The 22,992-nt window shown below is 40.6% G+C and overlaps 1 protein-coding gene across 1 annotated transcript in view; it reads right to left on the reverse strand.

Moving 5' to 3' along the window:
- SORCS3 (sortilin related VPS10 domain containing receptor 3) overlaps nucleotides 1–22,992 on the reverse strand; it is a 520,755-nt gene that overhangs the window by 164,300 nt on the left and 333,463 nt on the right. The window contains exon 5 of the mRNA XM_054690210.1: nucleotides 16,177–16,250. Coding sequence (XP_054546185.1) covers nucleotides 16,177–16,250 — 74 coding nt within the window. The remainder of the gene's footprint in view (nucleotides 1–16,176; nucleotides 16,251–22,992) is intronic.

The raw sequence follows: 22,992 nt of genomic DNA on the forward strand, positions 1-22,992 counted from the left end.
TCTGACGCCTGACTAGCAGGCTCCGGGCTGGCATTCTCCCCTGGCCTCTGCTCCCACAAACACCAAAAATTAAACTTGTCAGGGGAGGATTTGTCCCCAAGACCAGCCCCAGTATTTTCTGGTTCCTGTAGCACTCACTACAGAGAGTGCTGGTGTTAATCCCATTTTATAAACGAACAAAATGAGGCCCTGGGGGCCCAAGATGCCAGGGTTAAGTAGCAGCATGATCACATTCAAACCCAGGCACCAGAGGCCACTGAGGGTTTTGCCCAAAGGACACTGTCATGGATGTCAAGCAGCACATGATATATATGAGCCCTCAAAAAAAAAAAAATCTTTATTGCATTATTTCCAGTTGCTATTATCAAACTCATTTCCCTCTTAGGGACAAGGACCATGAAAACCCCTCCTCCAGGTACTCATACCTCGGGGTGGGAAGTGTGGGTGGCTAATGACTCAGCTGAGTCACTTTCTGGGCATTTCTCTGTCATCCACCAAGGCCACCCCCTGCCCGAATGGCTGGTCAGCATAGAGGCACAAAGACACAAGGCCAGACTCCTCTGCTGGGCAACCCCAGCTCCGCCCAGCTCCAGCAGGATCAAGGGCTACACCCTCCCACCCAATGCTGCGCCCCACCGTCTAAGAGCTTCCAACAAACCTACACACAAATCTCTATTTCAAAGCCTGCTTATCAAGGAAACTCGGCCTACAAGAGTCACCGCTCCCAAAACAAACAAGAACAAAGAAATAAACAACAAAAATGCGCTCCCTGAATATTTGTTCCAGGGCATTTCTACACTTGGGGACGGGTAACCCCGACATCCATGATGTACTTGAACACTCATTAAAACATCTACATGCAAAGTCTTTAAATCTGTGGTCACCAGAACTTGATTTATTTCCAAGCAGAACATGATGTTTTAGATACTAGGAAAACATTCTAGGAGCATACAAGAATTTGTATTTATTTTCTGTTCTTCAAGACATTCTTTTTCCATTGCAAAGCACATTTTCTGCAATTACTGGTATTCCAGCTTCTCTTTTCAGTCCTCACTGCCCCCAGTAATAGCTTTTTAATTGGCCACCTGGTCTCCACTTCTCCTTTCTATCATTTGCCCTTCATCCCACTGCAAGATGATCTTCCTAAAGGCCAGTCCTGAGCAAGCCCAGACTGAGCGGCACCTTCAAGGGTACACTGTATTAACCGCAAAATCTTCAACCTGGCATTTAAAATCTCCAAATTATCACTTTAATCTCCTTTTCCAGCCTTAGCAACATCTCTTCTCCCACAAGCATAGAACTTGAACTTCCCAACGTACTTAACTCTCAGCAATATTTTAAGCATAGTCCATGCTCTCCCACTTTGAACCTGCTCCTTCCTCTGCCTGAATGGCCTCCATTACGTCATCCAGGAGGCACCCCGACATGCACTCGAGTTGTGCCTTTTGTAAATGAACAGATGTCAAGGTTCTTCTAGATGCCCCCTCCCTGATACCTCTATCTCAGGACCCCACACCACTGTCCTTTGCATCAGATATTTCTCCATGGATCTCGATGTTTCTTTGTCTTATTGTGTTATTTAGCAGTCACTACAGAAAAAAAGCACCCCAAAATCCAGTGGCTAAAAATGTGTTTATTTTGTTCCTACTTCTAAGGCCAGCTGCAGAGATGTAGCTAGCTGCTTGGTGAAGGGTTCTGTTCCAAGTAGGGGGCTAGGCAGAGTGGGCAGGCTCTGGGCTCCAGCTCCAGGTGATGGAGCTGGGGGGCATGGCTATAGTTCTGTGATGGCAGAGGTCTGAGAGTCACCCAACTGGGATGGCACATTAAAGCTTGTCTGCTGTCACATCTGCCGGAGTTAGTCACACATGTGCCAAAAATCAAAGGGCTAAGAAATTACCTGCTGCATGTAGACAAACAGTAGCACTAAGTTACATGGCAACAGGTTTGGATATAAAATCCCACTGCTTGAAAGAGCTGAGAATGCAATCACCCACACCTCCTGTCCTTACATCCCTGTGTGTGTGCGCTGTTCACGGCAGGCACACAACCATCTCTCGAATGGAATTCAAGTAACTTCATCTAAATGAACATAAATGAAATCAATAACCTCATTCATACCATAGTGTTAATAAAAACTGCAGGCCTCGTTTTCATAATGAGTAACATCTGTACAGCACACAATAGTTACAAAACATTTTAAAAATACCTTATAGCTTTCAAAGCACACTTCGATATATTATCTCATTCAGTATAGATCGTATGAATGTGAACAAGATGCTTGTAGGTGGCAATGTCTTCTTTGGTTGGAACTACTCCTTAACTGTGGCTGTCAGAAGGAAAGCCACAGGGGACAGAAAGGGTTTGGGTAAGGGGTCCGATTTGTATCACTCACAGCTCAATAGCTGATACTGCACTAACTTATCTCCCTGGTTTTCAGAATCACTTCTTAACCAACTTATCTGCTTTTGAAAGCTAATGTGCAAAAAAAATCTTCAGGAAAGAGTATTAGATTCCTGATATCCAAGATGCAGATTTAGATCAAGACTTGGGGTGGGGTCCAGGAGTCTGCAATTTAATAAGCACTAGGGTAATCCACTGCAGATTTCCATGCACCATCATCTGAGAAACACAGTTCTCCCTGACCATTGGAGAAGTAGACAGGACTTCTCCTGACCCATTCACGCTGGACATTTACACACAGGAGATCTACACACTCCAGGGATGAAAGCATTTAGACCAAACCTCCAAGACCTATTCGTCAAACACTTGACTTCCACCAATGAAGATGTAAAAAAGCCAGTGGAGTTCCAGAAGCACCCAAGACCTGGCTGCTCTGCCAGACACAGAAGGTGAATCTCACCAGAAGCACTGACTCCTCATTAAACTCTTCTACTGCATCTCTCTGGTCATGGATCTTTCTGCTTATTGAGTTTCTCTCAGCTCTGGAAGAATGCTGACAATCTCATGTTTAAAAAAAAAAAAAAAAAAAAGAGTATGAAAGAAAAGTAAGGGGAACAAAAGAGAGGAAGGCCTGATTCTCTCAGTTATGTGATTCATGTTCCAAATCTCCTCTTCTGCAAAGTAGGAAAAAGTCATAAAAACCAGCTCCATTTGTTTTATTTCACTGTCACTTCTTTTAATGACACTGTTAAACAGGGGGCAATGATGCTAAGAAATGCATGAAGCAGGATCTTGGCCCTCTCCTTCCCAGCATCACTTGGACAAGTGCATGGCCATGCCATTTTCAACCCCCCAGTGCTCTTGGCCCAGCTCCTTGGCAATTATTGCATACTTTGGTGCCTTTTATAGATCAGACCGGTTCCAGGGTCTGACCTTTTCAACGCTTCAGTCTCCTCTCATCCATCCGAAATGCTGAGTGGGCAGAGCAGGGATCCCTAGGGGCCCTCTCTTTGCCTCCATGGTGCACAGTTCTGCCCAAATTATTTGACAGCTTCTTTTCAGTACTGTTAGGGAAAAGGTTGGAGGATGTCTGAGTATGACATGCTGGCCAGCAGGGAGAGGTGTGGGGGCAGGGCAAACCCTTAATCCATCAACCCTGCTGTCTTTCCAAAGAGTGGATGTGAGTGGGAGACCTAGGAAGAATGTGTCCCTATTTGAGTGTATTTGAGGAAAACCAGCATGGGTTCTTAAATCAGAATTTTATCCCTGATTGTATCTGTAAGCAAAGGGGATCAAGGTGGTAGAAAATGCCAGTTGGTAGATTGAGAAATACACAAACATGTATAAAGCAGAAAACTGTTATCTTTGAAAAGCAATCTGTTGACAGCTTATGGCTGAGAAAGCTTAAATGATGACAGGAATCCCCTGTTTTAGGCATCCCTTTGAGAACAAAATAAGCTAGGGAGTGACTGAATAATCCTCAGTGTCATTTGCCATTAAAAAAACAAAAGATCCATTTCTTCCAATCCAATCACCATAACCTCTCATCCTCTTCACACCTAGCTCTATGAATCAGTACCTACTTACCAACCAGGTTCATGGGGGTGGGGGTGGAGGGCAATTATCCTCTCCACAAAATACGGTGCATCCATTGGCAGAGAAGAGTGTCACCAGACAGTGTCCTCACTAACCCGTGGCTTATGTAGTGTGGCAAAGATTTTAACCATCCACACAGTGTCTATGCTACAAAGTTGAATATTTAGGGTGGTATGAACACTGAGGAAACATAACCTGAAGACAGTCATGCCAGGATGCAGCTTGTGCAAAATGGGAGGACCAATTGAAAATGGGAAGATCAATCAACGATCTTGTAAGCCTTTTTGTAAGGCTTTGTAAGCCTTTTTCCTTAATAATGGTCACCTACAGTCAAAAGAAATTTTATGCAGAAGTCTAATGTATAAAACTAACAAATATCACATTTTAAAAAATGAATAACAAGAAAAAATAAGGATGAAGGTAAATCATTCTGGCTGAAGTACATCGGGACGGTCAAGGACCAGATGGCTGGGCACCCCCAGGCTCCTCTATGTGTGACATGGTTCCTGGGACAATTTGTCAGAACCCTCATAGAACTTTCAACCAAGAGAGTGGGTATGATTTCAGAGTCCTTTCTACTGTAACATTTCCATAGCTCTTTAGTATAAACAAGAATATATACATTCAGTAGGACATTCAGCCACCATCACGGTTTATGAATACTTCTAATATACAAACAGAAGACTATTTATCTTCAGTGTAAGTGGGAAAAAAACATAAATGGCACATTTATAAGTAAAATTTTGCAAGAAATCGCTTTCCTGTTGACAAAAAAATTTAAAATGACAGAAGGAACAAAAAGTGTGGTGTTAAAATGATGAAATTCTTAGTTTAATAAAAATCTGTATTATAGGGCCTCCCTGGTGGCACAGCGGTTGAGCACTGGGCTGCAAAGCTGCCCGCAGCCTCTGCAGCACCAGTTCGATCCCCGGCCGATGGCAAGGGTCCCACCTGGCGTGCAGACCTCTCCTGCCGTGCCCGCTGCTTCCCTCAGCAGTGTGCTTCAGTCCTTCTGCCTGTTCTGCTCCCCACTCTGACTCTGGTGAATTCTCTCACCCTCCCATGCTTCTGACTGTACCCAGTGCTTGTATAAATAGATAAATAAATCTTTTTTAAAAAAATCTGTATTATACCAATTAAAAGATCAACAGAAAAGTCTCATTAAAAAAATCTATGAGATATGAACTTTTAAAAGTTTAAAATCCCATACATTTTCACTGGAGAGTGGAACTTGTGAATGGAATGCTTTAGAGATTTGCATCTGTCATGAGAAGAAAAAAAAAAAGAAAAGCAGTGGATTATCTATTGACAGAAAGTTGCACCGAAATTCACTTGAGCACCTCAAGAAAAGTGCCAAATGTTAATAAATCTTCATAAAACATGAATATCATGCCATTCCCTGCACAAAAGATGAATGCCTCCATTACCCAGAGAGACAACTCTAAACCATTTACTTGGCATTTGAAGCCCTTCACTCCCAGCTTAATTTTTCATTGTCCCTCATTGCAAATCCTGTTTTTCTGGCACAACCCAGCTCAATGGTGGGGGGAGGAACCTACTGTGCTCTGCAGAGAACACGTGGTAGATCTGAAAATCTGGGACATTTCCAGTAGTTAAAACTGAGGGGGGAAGGAGGGTGCTGTGGGCATGTATAGAGGAGGCATCTCTTCTAATGCACAGGATAATTATCCAACTCAAAATGTCTAAATGCTGAGATGGAGAAAGCCTATTCCAGAGACTCTACTAACTGTTCTCCAAATACAGCATGACCGAGGCTTTGTTCTGACTCTTCCCCCTTCCCAAGAAAACCGACCTCCTTTTCTTACTTGCCAACTTAAGCCGCTCTTCAATTTTGTTCCTTTCCATCTCATTCTCCAAGAAGCTTTCCCCAGGGAATAAAAAGCCAACTGGTCCCTTCACCCTGGTCGTACTCAAAAAGCTTCCTGTGATATTCTTTTGGGTTTTCCCATTTCTGGCCACAGTCCCTCAGCAATCTGCATGGATTTGTCTCAACATTTATATCACATCTGCTAAAGCACACATGATCTAATACAACACAGTGTTTAGTTTACGGTCTTATGAATTTATTTAATTTTATTAACATCAAGCTAGAAATAATTCTCTCTGAAAATAGTTTTAACAAGTATAATAATAAGACATATGCTATTAGCGGGAGAAACATCAGAAATACAAACATTGACTATGAGGCAATGAGATTTAAATGTGGGGGGAAGTAAGATTCTCAGATATACTCATCCTTGCTTAGCTTCAGAGATACTACTTTGAACTTGCCACTAACTTAATGATAATCATTTATTATCTCATAAGTTGTTTTGTTATTAATTTATAGGTAATTTTTATGAAGCATTTAATATTGCAAAGTGGACAAGGCTGATGCTCAGCCAGGAGTCACTGGCACAGTATACGAAGCTGCCCTTCTGATTGGTGGGGCTTCCATCACAGAGATTAAGTCCAATTGCTCACAGTCACACAGATGTTAGGACAAAGCTCTCCCTTCTATTTAGATCCCCAGGCTCCCCAAAGCAATGAATGCCTCATCATACCATACTCTCCTAATCACTTAAAGTTGATAAAACATATTTTCCTTATAATGTAAAGAACCTCAGGACATCAACTATATATCCATGGTATATAGTAATACTATGGATACACCTCCTGGTTACCCAGTTCAGTTATGCCAATCTGAAGAGAGATGACTGCGTGCAAATTATCTCTACCAACAAAAGCACCAAAAGTGAAAACTCCTGGAAGTGACATTAACAAGCAATGTGCAGGACTGATATGAGGAAGACTACAAGTTTACTGAGGAATACACTGAAATTGGATGAAAGGAGAAGAAAGTTATGTGGTCAAAATGAAGGCTGAATATTGACAACAATTCCATTCTCTCCAAATGAATTTATATATTTGCTGCAATTTATATTAGTCATCTGATGAGTTGTTTTGTGGGGTGGGGGGATGGGAGATTTTGGAACATGGCAAAGTGAATCCAAATTCATATGGATAGATAAAGGAGTAAGACAAGCCAAGAATAGTTTGTAATAGAAGAGAGGGATCCATTTTTCTTTTATTTTTGTTATGTTTTGCAGGAGGGGAGACTTGCCCAGTCAGATAATACATTGTGTCATAAACAATAATTAAAACACAGTGAGGTCTGGCTCAAGGCACAGAGAACTGACCAATTCAGTAAAATAAAATCTGACAAATGCAACCAACCTAAGGGTTTCTTACTAATGATGAGAGTTTCCAGCAGAAGAAAACAGGAAACTACCAGGGGAAATAGTCAGAAATATGGTTAGAAAGGTAAATGGGAACATGTTCATTGGATTTTATTTTACTTAAAAAATAGAATTCCTATAAATGTATAAATCCATTAGACTGGATAGAATTATTGAATTATTAAACTGATCAAAATGTAATCTAGTTGTGGATTAAATAGACAACTATTAATCTGAGATTTCTCAAGCAAAATGAGAAGGATGGTCAGTATTTCATTCATATATTGTCTAATATATAATATTTACATAATATATATGCATAGTATGAACACAGTAAACATCACATATACTATTGTATAATATACTACTACATACTATTATGTAATATACAAAGTAAATATATATTTAATATACGGTGTATGTAATATATACATAACATACACATGAAATGACATACTAATTAGTATATATTTTATTTTATATATTTACTATTTAATAAGGCAACGTTATAAATCAGAATTTTCTAGTTAATATTTATATGATCACAGGGTGTGAGTACCATTTGAACATAAAGCATTGATGATAACATAATGGAAAAAGTAACATGATCTGATCAATTTCTTTAATTAAAAAGTATATTAAAATATAAGGCAATTAAAATCCAAAGAGCAAATGGAACAATATTGAGACAAATGAAAGACCACATAAAGAACTCATAATAAAGAAGGAGCCAAAACAGATGGTCATGTAAAAGAAATACAATGACTAATAAATACATGAAACACATAACATGTCTAAACTCACCGGTCTAACAAGAAACGCAAATTAAAACAAGGAAAACCAGTTTTTGCATATTAAATTAGATTACTTCTTTAAATTAAAATTTTATGAGGTGTAGTGAAATGATATTTTGGTAGTTGGAGTGGAAACTGGTACAAACTTTCTGAAGAACATTTTGGTATAGCAATATTCATGTATTGTTTTGGTAATCTAACCTTAAAATTATATTGGAACTTGGACAAATAATTACTCAAAGTTTTTTTTAAATAATATCCCAATGCCTTCTTTAATAGGAAAAACTTGGAAAAAAGTTCAATGTTAAATGATAAGTTATTTAATTTTTATAGATTTGCCAATTAGAACAAATGCAAGAAATGCAAATTTTAAATTATGTTTAGAAAATGCAGAGGGTGGTACAGAACATTTCATAAAGATACAAAATTTTGTAAACAGCATGATCTCATTTATGATGAAAATTTAAATATATGTTTAAAATCCTACTATATTATAGGGGAAAAAGTCTAGGAAGACAAACTTAATGTGTTTTCAGTGGCATTTTTCCGGGCAGTGAAATTATAGGCTCTTATTTTCATTTTATTTCCCTTCCTTTCCTTAAATGTGTATAATAACCTATATGTGTCTATAATCAGGAGAAAAAATCAGTTGGTGTTTGTTTCTTGTTAAAACTATTTTTTGCAGTTTTCGCCTTTTAGCTCCATCTTTTCCCATAAGCCTAGACATTTCTGCTCCAGAAATCTTTTTGGTGAGTTTCTCTACAAAGTTTGCATTCATTTCCAACCTGCTTTACACCCTGGTATGGCATGAATTGTGCCTGGCCCCCAATTCATATGCTCAAGCTCCAACCCCTAATTTGACAATGTTTGGAGGCAGGACCTTTAGAGATAATTAGGTTTTGGGGGGAAAAAAGCCATCAGGGTGAGCACTCGTGATGGAATCTGCATCCTTACAAGCAGAGACACAGAGCTTGCGCCCCTCTTCCCCATGCAGGGCACAACAAGAAGGTGGCTGTCCACAGACAGAAGGAGAGCCCTCATCAGAAACTCCCCATGCAGGCACCTGGTGCATGACTTTCAGCCTCCTGAAATGTGAAAAAATAAATGTATGTTGTCAGAGCCACCCAATCTATGATGTTTCATTTTGGTAGCAGAAGCAAACTAATACTCACTCTGAGCCCGAGCTGGGGCAAAACATGCTGAGATCTCTTCAGTGAGAAAAGTGGTGATTTTCCCTAACTGCAATCCTGTGTTGAACCTGATTTCAAACAGCCCAAGCCTTCAGCTTGTGGTATTCTTCCTGGGCTCCTCAGTTCAATATACTTCTTTTTCTTCTCTCTCCAGGCCTCTCTTTGACCTGCCATTTCTCATATTTCCTATTCATCAGGCTGTTGGGCTTGTTGGGATACACTCTTACCAGTGTATCCATTCCCTGCATTTTTTTATGGATAAGCAAGCCCTGAGAAGCAATCTGAGCTTCGGGAAGACCACAGCCATCAAGACACTAGACTCCACAAGAGGTGGGAGTCTCCTGACCACACACTTACAGGAAAATAAATGGCTAAAATCTCACCCACTGTGAAAATAATCACATTGACGGCTGTCCAAAAGATTATCAGGGAGACGCCACTGCTTCTGAGGTAAATACACTTTTCTCCTGTCCTCTGCGTCATCATCTGCATGGAATAAGCTTTTGGAAGCCATGTGTCTCTAATTCCAGACACACAAGATAGAGAAAGAGGAGGAATGGTATTTTCTTTTGCACCTTGGAATTTTTTGCTACACTGGTTTAGATGAGTGCATGTGGCTATCTTTGGATTCCGTATTTAATACATAAAAGTCACTTCAGGTTTCCCAAGGTAAAGTCAAATATTATGCCTTCTCTTCATGGTAAAGAAGTCACTGGGTGTACAGCTACATGTGTCTCCTTATTTCCCTCCTTCAAGGAACTAGCATGTGCTAGCCATAATTATCACACGAGTCCAGTCCATCTCCATTTCACCCAGAGGCATTCTGTTCTCCTCCCCACCCAGGATGACCACCAGGTGTGGGCTCTTAGCCGTGTATTTTGCTCTTGGCGTTAAGATAGCTCTTCAAAGCCAAGAGGCAACTAGACATACTGCATGGGTGGCCTCCACCAGCAAAATAGAAACTGGTTTCTGCTTGCAAGCTGAGCTTTCACATCTCCCCTCCTGACCTTGCATGTATTATTTGAATGTAATGTATTTTTAAATTGCTGCACCATTTTAAAAATGTAAGGGAGAGCTGAATTAAATATTATTTGTGGCATACCCTGGTTTGCAAAGGGCCTCTAAATCTGATCCCTTATTTCAGGTCGATGCCTAAATCCCATTACTTGAGATTGCAAATGACTGTGTTTGCAAAATTGTAGATGCTTATTTAGAGGCAGCCTCAAAAATGCAGCCCTTAATGTTAACTTTGTTTGAAAAGACCTTGATTTTCCAGGAAGCAATCTCAAGCCATTCTGTCTGTTCCTTAACTCTGTCTCTGTCGTGGATAATGTATTGATAGCCTAAGGATGACTCTTCATGTGGTTCTTCTGAACCATAGTCTAGGTTCTAAATGAGTTCCTCCCTGAATAGAATGAGCTCATTTTGAAGCAAAACACAGAGTACATTCCAGAACAGGTGAGATTGACAGAGCTTAAATTGAGGTAAAGATGTAGGAGAGCTCACTCCTGTCACGTATTTCAAGGTAGTTTTTCCCCATTTTCACCTCCTGCTTCTCTGACCTATGTCCTCCAAACCGACAACTGCTACCACACCAAGACGGTAAATCTAGGACCCAGACTCACAAACTATTTATACCTTAAGTGAAATTAGCTCTTCTCTGAATGGGTACATGCACATTTGGCTCATGTATATGTATACACACATGTATGTAAGTGTATGCACACACACAGTCATAATCAACAATATTCTCTGAAAATGCAATCCTGTCATCAAAATGTAGGATAGCAGAGCGTAGCACAGATAGAATGGAATAGAATAAAGTCAGACAAGCTCATTATATGAAATGAGCCTCACTCAGGCTGAGTGCAAAGCTCTAAGGTCTGTTATTCAACCATCAAGTCCACAGTATCCAAGTATCAGGAAGCCAGAAATATCAGGACACAGTTATAGTTCCCTACTTTAAGGCAGACCAAAGCAATAGACAAAATGCAACATCTGGGGTTGATAACAATGAGGAGAAAATGAAGGAAGTGGTCCAAGACAAAAACAGTTAACTTATGCTTCAAATAGTAAACAGCAAAAAGTAACAGTCAAATAGTGTATTTAGAAATCAGAAGGAAAAAGAAAAATATCAGATGGTTTCACTTATAGCAGGAATATAGGGGAACCAAATAAGACATCAGCGTAAAAATATAATAACAGCACAAAACACAGCAAAGCAAAAACGGACAATTATAAATCAGAGACATCCTGCAGGGGAGGAGGAGGGAGAGGGATCAGAGGGAGGGATGGAGGAGCACAGGGGACTGAGGTGATGGTGCACGGGTGCATTGGGGAAGGAAACTCTATGGGGACTACACCTGAGGGGGTGGGAGGAAGCAAATATTGTTCAAAAATGAACAATTATGTAAAAAAAAGTAATTAATAAAAAAGAAGAACAAAAGAATGAGAAAGAAAGAGAGGAAGGAAGGAAGGAAGGGAGGGAAGGAAGAAAGAATTTGGGGCCTCCCTAGTGGCACAAGGGTTTAAGTCTCAGTACTATGAAGCTATCCACAGCCACTGCAGCACAAGTTCTATCCCTGCCCAAGGAGGTGGCCCACATGGCGCAGCAGACCTCTCCTGTCTCGCCCGCTGCTCCCCTCAGCAGTGTATTTCAGTAGATCCTCCTGTTCTGCCCCCACTCTGTCTCCCGTGAATCCACTCCCCAATCCCCAGCCCCACAACTCTGGCCTACAGGCCAGCTCTCTCTACATAAATAAATAAATCCTTAAAAAAAAGAAGTGCAGGCTCCCCAGTGGTGCAGCGGGTTGAGTGCAGTGCTGTGAAGCTGCCCACAGCCTCTGCAGTGCAGGTTCGATTCCCGGCCAGCCAGGGAGATTCCCACATGGCACAGCAGACCTCTCCTGTCACACCCACTGCTCCATCTGCTTGTTCTGCTCCCTGCTCTGACTCTGGTGAACTCTCTCACTCTCCAGCAACTCTGGTCTGTACCCCAGCTCTTGTATAAATAAATAAATCTTTTTTTAAAAATGCATTTGTTATATATTTCTATATAACAAATTACCATACAATTTAGCAACTAATAACAACAAATATTTATTATCTCACTGTTTCTATGGATCAGTAATCTGGGCATGACACAAGAGTTGCCTCTCCTTATAGATCTCTCACAAGGTTTCAGTGAATGTGTTGGTCAGGGCTGTGCTCTCATCTGAAGGTTTGACTGGAGAAGGACAGGGTCCCAAGCTCACTCACATTATTGTTCGGAAGATTCACATGTTCTTCTTGGGAACTTAGTTGTTGGACTGAGGTCCTAAGTTCCTCAATGACTACTGGCTACTGCCTCCCTCAGCTTCATGCCACACGGGCCCCTCCACAGGGCAGCTCATGGTAGGAAAGTGTGGACCAAGCAAAAGTAGGTCTACACATACAGGAGGACAGCTGGCCTCGCCATTCTTCATATCCTCCTGCCTGGCCTTCCTGAGAGAGCAGAAGAGAAGCTGCTGGCACAACCATGACTAAAAATGGGCAGGGAACAGCTAGCTCTGAGCACAACAGTGTTGCTCTGAGCTGGCCCAGCTGTCTCCAGGTGCTTTGCACTCTTCAGCCTGAAACCAGACACCATAACAGCTCCAAAGAGCAGTCTTCCAGGGACCCCTCTCTTCCCCCCTATAATGCAGAGATCTAGAACTTCTACCACATCAGCTGACTTCTCAAACAGTTTTTACTTTCAAGACCAGTCCCTGTCACAATCCAAACACCGCAGAAGAGAAGGGGATGATTTGAAGTCCCTGACAACTTAGGGGTATGGCTGTATCAGAATACTCTCATGCGGCCATGGCAAGGATGAGAGAAAAAAAGGATTCTGAGCTTTCAGGAGAGAGAACTATTAAGGGACTGTAGTGAGGAAGAGACATTAGAGACATTTGTCTCTGTCACAATACAACACAGGTGAATTCCATCAGAGACAAGGCCTTTAAAAACTAGCCCAGTTACACAGAAGATGCAGCAAGACCTGGACACCTGTGACCTTGTTGACAAAGATGCATGAAGAGGGTGAACACCTATGAGGGTGAAGGGCCTTGGAGGCAAAGCTGTGAACCCCAAGTAGTAATTGCATTGGATGTGCAAAGAAAATAATCTTCCCACTGCAGAACGTGCCTGCCTGTTAACTACCTCCCAGTGGAAGAATGGAGGTTCTTTTCATTTGCAGCTCAGTAGGATATTAAAAAAAAAAAAAAAAAAAAAAAACCAACCACTTTTCCCCATGATAGCTCTGCCCAAGCAGACACTAGGGAGAGATTATTTACGGCATTTATTCCACTTTGGTGCTGTCCCTGCAGGTTATAATTGCTGAAGCTATAGGGGTGATGAGTAGGGGACATAAGACATGTCAGTGGTCTGCCTGTTAGTTAGGTGTCGAGTAAGTGAAAGGATCACATGCAAAGAGTTTCCACAGTATTGCCCCTCTTCTCGCACTGTGTATTAAATGGCTAAGTTATTCTCAGTGTAAGATTCCCAAGTGACCTCTCTTGATAGGGCTAAAACATCTGGAATTCACAAAGAAAATTTTACCTCAAGAGGAGCTTTTATTATTGATGCCAATGAATACTGTGCCCCAGGCACTACCTAACCCAAAGGCTCCATGTGCACTTCACAGCCATCATGACGACCATCACCGTAGATGAGAAAACAAAAAAGGCAGGAGCTGGATCCTCTGTCTCCTGCACTCTGGGTGGGAGGGATTTTCCCTGGTTCATAGTGACTTTCCCTGAAACTCCTCTAGGCTCTACTTTCCATCAGTTGGGAGGCAAATTGGATTGGGCAAAGAAACCTGATGTTCATGAAGGATCTTTCTTTAGTATTTACAAATATCCAAATTATAAATAATATTTGTACACTATTCCTTCTGAATTATACAATCATGCCATTGCCTACATACCACAAGCTAAAAGTCTTAGCATCATCATTCAATTTAGTGTCTTGTTTCTGGCAAGACTACTCTCACAAGTGTCTCCCCATAGTCCCCAGTATCACTTCACTCTACACCATCTCTCTCCAAGAAGTAGTTTTAGGGTTTTGTTGTTGTTGTTGTTTTTTATACTTTTGAATTGTTTTGTTTTTCCACTCCATGAGAATTATGACTCAACAAAGAGTAGAAGACAATAAAGTTAGGCTGAGATGCTTGGCAGTAAATTATACCCATTCAATTTTTATCTACGGGCAGTCTCACCAGGTTTGGGATTTAAATTTGTGCCCTAGAAAAATGACAAATCACTTATATGTCATGGTCTTCAGAACTGCTAATAAACATAGTGCTTACAGACATAATTTAAAAATTATAAATCAGAAACAGAGAAGTGAAATGGCCAAGTGTCCAAGCGATCATATACGGTTCTTTCAATAACCTTACGAGATGGACAAGAATACTGCTCCCATGACATAGGTGAGAAAAAGCACAGCTTGACCAATCCCTGTTTCAGCAGAGCTGTGCTCTGCACCCAGAGAAAATGCATATGTTGCCTTTTCTCAAGGAGAGGGCAAGTGAATGTTTTTACTCCTAACTGATGTGGACCACATCTTCACAACATAAGTGGTGTAGAGTTTTAGTTTTGGATTCTGTCATTGGGAGGGAAAAAGGTCTCTGAAAGTGATCTCTTCTTCCACAACTCTTATGACACCTAAAAGAATAATCATGGCAATTATATATCACAAATGGAGAAGTGATAATTACAAAAATGTGATTTTCAGCTACCACTTGGCTAGCCAGCACGGGCACTAACTTTTATATTTCCCCATGGGGGCATATATGAAAGAGACACAGAATGGAGGAGAGATGAAACACAATTATCAGGACCTGGGGATTTATTCTTTCAGCTACACAAAGGAAGGGGGAGGGCAGATGGCAGCTGGAACATTCTCTCCTTGCTCTTTGCAAAAGATAGGAAAATGCTGCCCCTCATCTACTTCATTTAATTTCCTTCAGAAATGATGGCCAGGCTTATCCAGTTTATTGTACTTCCTTTCTCCATCAACTTGACCTTCTAGTCAGCCAACTGCCTTATCATCTCAAGAGTTTGTTCCAGAAATAGCAGAGGACTTTTTTTATTTTTTTTTTTTGAGGGACTTCTGAGTGAGGGCACACTGAGAAACTGCTCCATCTTGGCTGAGCAAAAGGCTGTAGTTAAATGGCTGGAATATCAGAGAAACAAATACATCCTTTTTCTGTCCTAGTCTATTGAAAAACCTTAAATGTAGCAGATTTAGACCAGAGAGTAACTGCATAGCAGCAATCAAATAATAGTTGGTCTGAAAAGGGCAAAATAACTGGGGATGGTTCAGGTGTTGAACTGAGAACACTACTTCCATCCCTTTTCTCTCCCAATTCTCTGAGTGGTCTACCAAGACAAAACACAGTTGATTTTTATGAGATGGTTTGGCAATCATCATTTTTGATTCTGGACACAGTTTCATGAGGACAGAGAGAATCTGGTTAAACCTTTCCAAAGGTTTGTATTTCAAAGATGTTGGTGCAGATGCATGTATGTGCAAGGCATTTTTCACCGCCTTCCCTACATGCAACACACATGACTTTCTAAGGGTACTGAACTAAGGTTATTACTTCCAAGATATTATTACATAGCTAAGAGAACCTGGTCTTGACCGGCTCATGGAGTTTTTTAGTCCAGTGTTACTCAAACTCTAATGTGCACATTATATCACCGGGGTTCATGTTAAATGCAGGCTACTGATCAGTAAGTCTTGCCTAAGAGTCCACATTTTAAACACATTCCCAGGTAATGCTGCAGTTACTGGTTCATGGACCACACTGAGTAGCCAAGGGCTGGAAGACATCTGTACTCAAGTGCTGAAGGTGTCCAGCATTGACCAGAATGCTGTGTTGTCTGATAATTCTTTACCCAAGAAGGCAGTGAGTGTGCAAGCTGGGCTTACCAGTAAAATCTGTTAGGGGTGATGCGTTCATGCATGAGTTGCCATCGTCTTCCAAAGTCCATGGAGCTGTAGAGCTGTAAAACAATGCAGTAAAGAGAATATAAGCATTGAGGGGCACTAGTTCACATGACTACAGTGTCTCCACCTTGGAGAAGAACATTCCAACATAAAAGGGAGCCCGACATTGAGTAGGCATCTATTTTATCCCCATAGAGGTGTATGACAATGAGCAGGCTGTGCTTATCATGGTGCCTTTGAGCACCAAGCAGGTGCTCAATAAATATCCCATAGACTGCTGTTTTTTAGTTGAATATAAATTCATTTTTGATGCTATCCCTCATTCTCTCCTTTAGGAGTAAAACCCTTTACGGAAATATCTTTTTTTTTTTTTTTGTTCTTCAAATTTCACAAAATCTTTAGTTATATCTAAAAGTAATCAAACAACATTTATTTAAAAATTATTTACTGATCCACTCTGACATGTAAAACTCTGCCTATCTGTGAAAATAAGAAAGAGATATTTTCTCTCCTTATAGGGGAAATAGGACACATATGTAAAAAATGTTCATGAGCTGGGGCCTGAATCAGTATGATACACAAAATATTGTACTTTTTCAGTTTATCTCTTTCTATATGCATGAGTTGAAATGGACTCTTCAAGCCAATGAAACGCAATGAACTCAATGAAATGGACTCTTCCATCTATTAAAGAATCTAGGGTCATTTACATTCCCATATTTTTGCAGTAGGTTGAGGGTGAGGCCACTGATGTCTAAGGGAAAACTACCCACCCAAGCTCGGTCAGGACAAGTGTGGCTTCCTTCACAAAGTCATTCCTGACTACTTCAGTCACTCATCTTTCTTCCTTTTCAATTCACTGTACTCATCTTTTGCTTTGATCAAAACAAAACACTTACCATGGGGTAATATATAGTCATGTCTTTCAGATTTATCTGAATTATTTATTTGTGCTTCCATTCCTTGAATACATATACAGTGTTTACTAGATATCTGTTGCCTAAATCAATAAAATCTGGCAGGTAAGCTTGGAGAGCAACCCCTTGAAGAAGAAATTCCAGAACTTCCCCAAGATTTTGAAAAAATAAAAAAGAATCCCCTGCGTGGTTAATAGAGTTGCTTATTTTAAAGAAGTAGTCTGTGATTCTTCTGGATCACATAAGGGAAAGCCCTACATTGCCATAAGAGACAAGTCAGAAGCATGTGGTTTATTTTCAACAGAATGTCTGGGAGTACACTATGTGATCAGGGTGATAATGTGATAATAATCACAATAATATAATAATAACAACAACAATAATTACACCATGTTGTTCTTTGTCACACAATTGAGCCTTACAAAAACACTCATGTATAGAAAACCAGGTTGTCAATTCTGATAAAGTTGATCACATGTTTATATTCAACCACACAAACTCCACATCAACACTCACAGCCAAACTGGGCTTTCAGTCCATGAGTAAGTATTAACTACTCTGTGTGTCCAAATCTGTGCATGGGAAATACAAGCAAAATTATTCCCTTCATTCCTCATTCCTATTTAGTCACTGACTCAGTGAATAAAACAATACTAATTTTATACCAGTCAATTACGAATCACATCTCATTCTTCAGGACGGAAAAAGGGTACCTGCTTCCTGACCCTCAAATGTACACAGAGGCAAAGCATGTCAGAGAGGAATGTGGGGTAAAGCTAAAGCCCTACAAGTTGAGAGATATGAAAAAGATTAACACAGGTAGAAGTGGAACAATTAGGCTTCCTAGAGTAATGGATCTAGACCTTTAAAAGTAGTATGGACAGGGCCTCCCTGGTGGCACAGCAGGTTGAGTGCAGTGCTGTGAGGCTGTCCGCAGCCTCTGCAGCACAGGTTTGATTCCCGGCCGGCGAGGGAGATACCCACATGGCACAGCAGACCTCTCCAGTCTCACCTGCTGCTCCCCTCAGCAATGTCTTCAGCCCATCTGCCTGTTCTGCTCCCCGCTCTGTCTCTGATGAATTCTCTCACCCTCCCACACTCTGGTCTATACCCCAGTTCTTGTATAAATAAAATAAATCTTTAAAAAAAAAGTAGTGTGGACAGGCAAGAAGGTAAAGAGATATTTTACTGGACTGAGAGATGAGAAGAGCAAAGGAGTCAGTTTTTTCAAGGCCTTGGCTTGTGGGGGAGCATTTAAGAGAAAAGGTGAAAATGATGACTATCATTGGACAAAAAGAAGTAAACTGTGTCCATCTGTCTATCCACTCATCCATCTATCTCTTTGTGAATGTTTCTATATCTGTCCGTATATAAAAATTAAAGTGGAAAGGTGGGAGGAAGAGAGTTTGTGAGGAGCAGACCATCCCATTGGGAAGAAAATGTCTGCATATTTTATTTCAAGGACCAGGTTTTCCATACCGGGTTTTAAGAAATGGATCACTTCCCTTCCCACAGCAGGTGTCTGAGGGACAGATGCTCAGACTTAAGATACATGTTTCCCAATTAAGAATTTAATTGGAAGCTCTCATAACGCCAAGATAGACTCTCTGCTCTGATTTCAATCATAGCAAATAGAACTCCAAATTATAACAAGTAAAAGCCAGCACAATTGTGTTGTTCTCTGTGGCAAACTCTAGAGACAAGCTAGGGAAATGCAGGAGGGTCACGCTGACACTGTGGAAGCATCAATCTTCTGGGTCAACTACTGGACCTCCCATCATGGAGGTTCCAGGCGGTGGAAGAGTTCCATCTCGTGTGGCTCCTGCTGAGGCTCGTGCGGCTCCTTGAGAGAAGTGTGACTCCCTATCCTATGGTCTTCCTAACAGAAAGCCCAAGAGATGCCTGCTGATCCCAACCGGGCCTGCTCCAATTCCTTTCTCCCCATAGCTGGTTTTGCTTTTTCGGCTCTTCAGTTTGAATGATGGGTGAAAAATTAAATTGAATTCTCTGCCTAGAGGCTGATTCAGATGAACAGAAAGAGCAGGCATCTATTCATTAAGGGCCTTGGTTTAGCTACTTTGTCTCTCAATCTACAGCAAGTTGCTGAGTCTGAAACAAATTTGATCATACCACAAGTTGGATCTTTGCAGCCTCTCCATTCATACATTTGTTCATCTATTTCTTCATTCACTTACTTGAATTGTATCAAATAATTACTTGTATCAAATAACTTCTTGTATTAAAGCACTGAATGAAATGCTGAGTTTAGAAAGGCTATAGCATGCCAAAAACAGTGGAAAACAGAAATGAAGACAACTAACTATCATGGAATATATCAAAATATTAATATTAGTTATCTCTGCAATGGTAAGATTGTGGACAATTGGTATTTTCTTCTTTTTCTTATCTAGACATGTAAAATTATTATGGACATGTAGTGATAATAAGTTTGGTGTTAAAAATTAAAGCTCTAACAAATAGAAATAAAGCACATTCAATAAGTAATAGATTATTTAATGATATAAAAATTTTATGCTCTATTATTTATTTTAAAAATATATTATAAAATGAGCATGCATTGATGTCAATTTTATTTAAAATATGCTAAAGTTTGAAACATATTAGAAAATATGGCAAAACATTAGCAGTGGTTAACTCTGAGTTGTGGGATTATTGGTAATTTATAAACTTTTAAAAAATATTTATTTATTTATTTATACAAGCACTGGGTACAGTCAGAAGCACAGGAGGGTGAGAGAATTCACCAGAGCCAGAGTGGGGAGCACAACAGGCAGACTGACGAAATACACTGCTGAGGGAAGCAGTGGGCGCAGCATGAGAAGTCTGCGTGCCATGTGGAACCCTCGCCGGTGGCCTGGGAACGAACCAGCGCTGCAGAGGCTGCAGGCAGCTTTGCAGTCTAGCGCTCAACCACTGCGCCACCAGGAGAGGCCCAATTTATAAACTTTTTTAAAGCTTTCCATCATTGTCTGATTTCTTTACAATGGACATATATTTCAGTAGTAATCCAAGTCTATATTTTATTTTATTCCCCATATATTTTATTTTAATAATGCTTTGATTATAATGTATATCTTATATATCTATGTCTTAAACTACCTCTTAAAAGGCTAAGAATTTAAGTTCCTTCTTTAAAAAAATATTTATTTATTTTTGCACAGAGAACTGGGGTGTAGGCCAGAGGTGCAGGAGTGAAAGGATTCACCAGAGACATAGCAGGGAGCAGAACAGGTAGATTTTTACTGAAATACACTGCTAAGGAGTGCAGTAGGCGTGACAGGAGAGGTTTGCTGTGCCATATGTGGGTCAGCTCCCTGGCTGGGAATCAAACTCAGGCCACAGCATTAATAACACTGAGTCTTAACCCCTAGGCCAGTTAAGGGGGCACTAAAATCTTTATCTTTTTTCTTGCAGGAACTAAAAGCAATGTGGCATTTCCATGAAACTGTGTTTCACAGAAGTTATTATGGATAGTGGGGAATCCTTCTTTGGACAGGCAATACGTTAACTCACATGGAGTTCATATGATCCTTCATGGTTTCAACTCAATGTGTCTCAGCAAATTACAATAAAATGGGTAATCCAAATAATGAACAGACTTTAAAATGCCTCTGCTAATGTGAAGTTATATATCTGAGACCACGTTCTCTTCCAAATCCCACCCCGCCAAATGCATGTTCCTGCAAGGATATCATTCCTGGATTTTTACCAGAGAACAATCCACATCCCTTCTCCCTAGTATATCTTATCTCTTAATAAGCAGGTATTCAGCAGCAATGTACACTCATACCCAGAGCTCTAAACGAATCATTGGAACAGCTGGAAACTATGAAAGAACATGTTCTTTTCCTTATAGATTCAGTTATTAGTTCCCTAATTACATCAGCCTGCCAGCAAAAGGAATCTGGTATGTGAAGAACTAAAGAGGCAATTTAATCAGCGTAACATTTCACAGGAAGAACAACAGGTCGTATGTGCAAAGTTTAAGTTTGAAAAATAATATAAAAGCATTAAGAGGTTATAGACTGGATTGTACCTCCCCTCCCAGGAAATATATATATATTCATAGATCGAAGTCCTAACCCTCATGTCTCAGAATATGACCTTATTTGGGAATAAAGTATTTGCAGATATAATCAAGTTAAAATGAGGTCAGGGTAGGCTCTGATCTAATGTTACTGATATCCTCATAAGGATAAGGGTGGAGGTACTAGAGAGACAGGATTGAAGTGATGCAACCATAAGCCAAGGGATCCAGAGACTGTAGCAAAACACCAAAAGCTAGAAAGACACCAGGAAGGATCCTTATACAGGTTTCAGAGGGGGTGTGGCCCTGCCAACACCTTGACATTGGAATTCTAACCTCCATTGCTGTAGGACAATAAATTTCTCTTGTTCTAGGTCACCTAGTGTCTGCTACTTTGTCACAGCAACCGTAGGAAACCCATCGGGCATGTCAGAGCTGCCACCAGGAGCAGAGAGCCTGGAAGGAGTTAAGCGACAGCCCTAACTACATGCGTGGCTGGTTTAGGGTCATATCATTGAATCTGTGGTTAAAGGCTGAATTTTGTCAATATTCCTCTGCTCTATATGTTTTCACCACACCCCTAAGGATGTTTTCTAAGAAGAAATGTAAAGTCATAATGAGCATACAGTGGTAACCAGGTGAAATCAGAGGAGGAAACAAAATCTACAGTTTACAGGAGCTTTTGGCATTTCAGCCAGAATCCCTAGAGTAAGCAGATCCCCATGCAGAGGGAAAGCTGGTTTGGAACCTACTGACATGCAAGCTCTCCCCTACAGGCACGGTGAAACTTAGTGCCTAACTGTCTTGAGTTTTGTCAAAAACCTATGGAGTTTAGGTAACATAACATCATGCAGAGTTGTGGTCATCAAATATGATAAAATGAGGTCTTTATTTAATAAAATAAAGCTGGTTTCAGCTCAAAATAAGTGTTCTGCATTTATTTCTTTGGTCACAGAGGAAATGGGAGGTGGTGGGCTATGTAGGGCTGCAGGGAGATTCCGGGGGTTGTCCAATATTTGGAAAGGGCAGGAGAGAAACCAGGGTCACATAACAGCAATGAATACTTTCCCACACATGCCTCCCATGCCTTCCTCAAATCTTTCTTCATCACCGATGGAAACAACCCCATCTAAGGTCCCTCTAAGCTCTGACATGGCTTCTGTCCACAGCTTCTGTTCTTTTGACCTCAGGGGATATAAGGAACCTTACATCAAAAGCATATTTACAAAAGGTGACATCACAGGCATTCACCTAGCCATGCCATCCTATGATAGAGGCAACATCTTTCTTTCCATCTTGTAGACTAATAGCCGTAGAGGTTTTTTCTCTCTCAAATAACTTATTTATCATGCATTCTTCACTGATAATTGAAATTCTAATCAATTGTCTATTAAGAAGCAAGCACTACTCTATGAGCTTAGGATAATCAGTGCATAAATCAGTCTCTACCCTCAGGGATCTTACATTCTAATGGAGTGCAAATGACCTCAAGTGCTCACTGAGCAAATGTGAGTTGGTTGTAAATATGTAAATAGTATTGTTCCTTGGATTCCTTAATTTAGGTTCATTTTGCTGGCACTTAACACACTAAAGAAATTTCTTGGATTACCCAGGAAGATTTTCCTCACTGTTATTGACATGCTCTAGAGTTATCTTTTATTCCTGTTTTTGATAGAGACAGGAATTCAAAAAACATTTCACCTTCTTAACTATAAGGAAGCCAGTGAAGTCTGACACTTTTTGGCAGAGGACATTCCACCGGAGTGCTGGGAAGGCAAGGTGGCCAAGAGCTCAGCTCCACTTAAAAAATGGGCTTGGATTTACTATGCTCAA

The sequence above is a fragment of the Talpa occidentalis genome, unplaced genomic scaffold, assembly GCF_014898055.3.
Source record: "Talpa occidentalis isolate TD23 unplaced genomic scaffold, MPIMG_talOcc4v2.1 talOcc4.8, whole genome shotgun sequence".
Lineage (NCBI taxonomy): Eukaryota > Metazoa > Chordata > Mammalia > Eulipotyphla > Talpidae > Talpa > Talpa occidentalis.